The sequence below is a fragment of the Terrapene carolina genome, unplaced genomic scaffold (genome assembly GCF_002925995.2).
Source record: "Terrapene carolina triunguis isolate 2854851 unplaced genomic scaffold, T_m_triunguis-2.0 Scaffold13130, whole genome shotgun sequence".
Lineage (NCBI taxonomy): Eukaryota > Metazoa > Chordata > Testudines > Emydidae > Terrapene > Terrapene triunguis.
The window spans coordinates 1-1,405 of record NW_020677481.1 but is presented as its reverse complement, the minus strand read 5'-3'; the positions used below and the strand labels follow the sequence as shown (position 1 = coordinate 1,405).

General features: G+C 42.5%; 1 gene segment (V, D, J or C); it reads left to right on the top strand.

The window, feature by feature from the left end:
* Nucleotides 1–709: 709 nt before the first annotated feature.
* LOC113408416 lies at nt 710–1,080 on the top strand (the record flags this gene model as incomplete). The annotated part of the segment is given in 1 exon segment: nt 710–1,080. A coding segment is annotated over 1 exon segment (371 nt), but the record flags the coding sequence as incomplete, so codon positions are not given.
* Nucleotides 1,081–1,405: the final 325 nt, after the last annotated feature.

Below are 1,405 nucleotides of genomic sequence, written 5' to 3'. Positions count from 1 at the left end.
CCCCCCCAAATCCCTAAACCACTAGCCTCTTCTCCTTCGAATCCCTCTCAAGCCCCTCTCCTGCTGCAACTCCTACAAGAAATCTGCTGGCAAATAATGACTCTGGTGGGGGAGGGCAGGGGGACATGGTATATTTAAACATTAAGTACCAAATTCTGTGCTGGTGCATATACCCTTTTGGACTAAAGATCTTTGGACAGTCACTCCATATATTGCTATGTATAGCACCTAACACAATGGGGACACCATCCGGACAGAGGCCTCTTGGAACCACTGTAATATAAATAATTAAATGACCAATCCTTCATTACCCAGACTACCATGGTGCAATCTACACTGGTCTAAAGATAGTGGAAGAATTCCCTTCATGCCAGGTTATGCTTTGGATGAGTTTCAGCCATAACTCTACCTATGCTAATTTAAGATATGCAGCCAGCAAAACCTCATCCCGTGTTAATTAAATAAGTCACTTCCTGTCCTCAAATGCACCTCTCTGTCCATCCCAACACAACAGTCACATTTCTCACAGATGCAGGTCCAAGTAAAACCTGTAAAATGTTGCTGCTACACATCATTATTCTGGCTTTGGTTTTGTCTTGTACGTTTCTTTTTTTTACCCTTTTGTACACAGCTGTACATTACTGAGTCACAAATAACCATGCTCCAGATTCATGTTAATTTCTGTTTTCTTTTCTTGCTCTCTTTCTAGATGGATGTGCACAAATACATCTGAGACAAGCTCAGTTGTCCATTACCAGGGCAAAAAATAAAACTGCACGTATAGTCTGTGAGGCTTCTGGCATTCAGAACTTCAGGAGTGCTGTTATACACTGGTATCGACACAGACCTGGTGAAGCTCCAGAGCGGATTCTGTACATCTCACCTGAAAACCTTAAATTTGACAAAGACTCCGATGAGAACAAGTTTAATTGTGAAAAGAAGCCTGACCAGCCCATCTCTACCCTAACAGTACATGAAATAGCTCCTAACGATGGAGCTACCTATTATTGTGCCTATTGGGATCACATAGTATTAGAAAGCCATAGACAGCCTGTACAAAAACCTCACTCTGAATACTGAGCCATATCCCATCAAATGTATGAAACTACAGCTACCCCCTGATTTTGCCATTTGGTTGTAGAAACGCCTCACTAGCTTATTTTAAAAGGTTAAATAAATCTGAGTTTCAATACAAGAACCCTGTAGCAAGCAGCTACAAACAGCCTACTCCTCCCAGCCAGCATTCATCTTTAATTCATCCTTAATTCACCCACCCAGTCCTACCCAGCTGAGCATAATTCTAAATTAGGCCTGGCCCACCCTCCAGATGCAACTGGATGCACTAATTGCTGTCTGCTAGTGGCTCAGGTTAACTCTTTCTTTGCCAGTGTGTGGTATACACTCC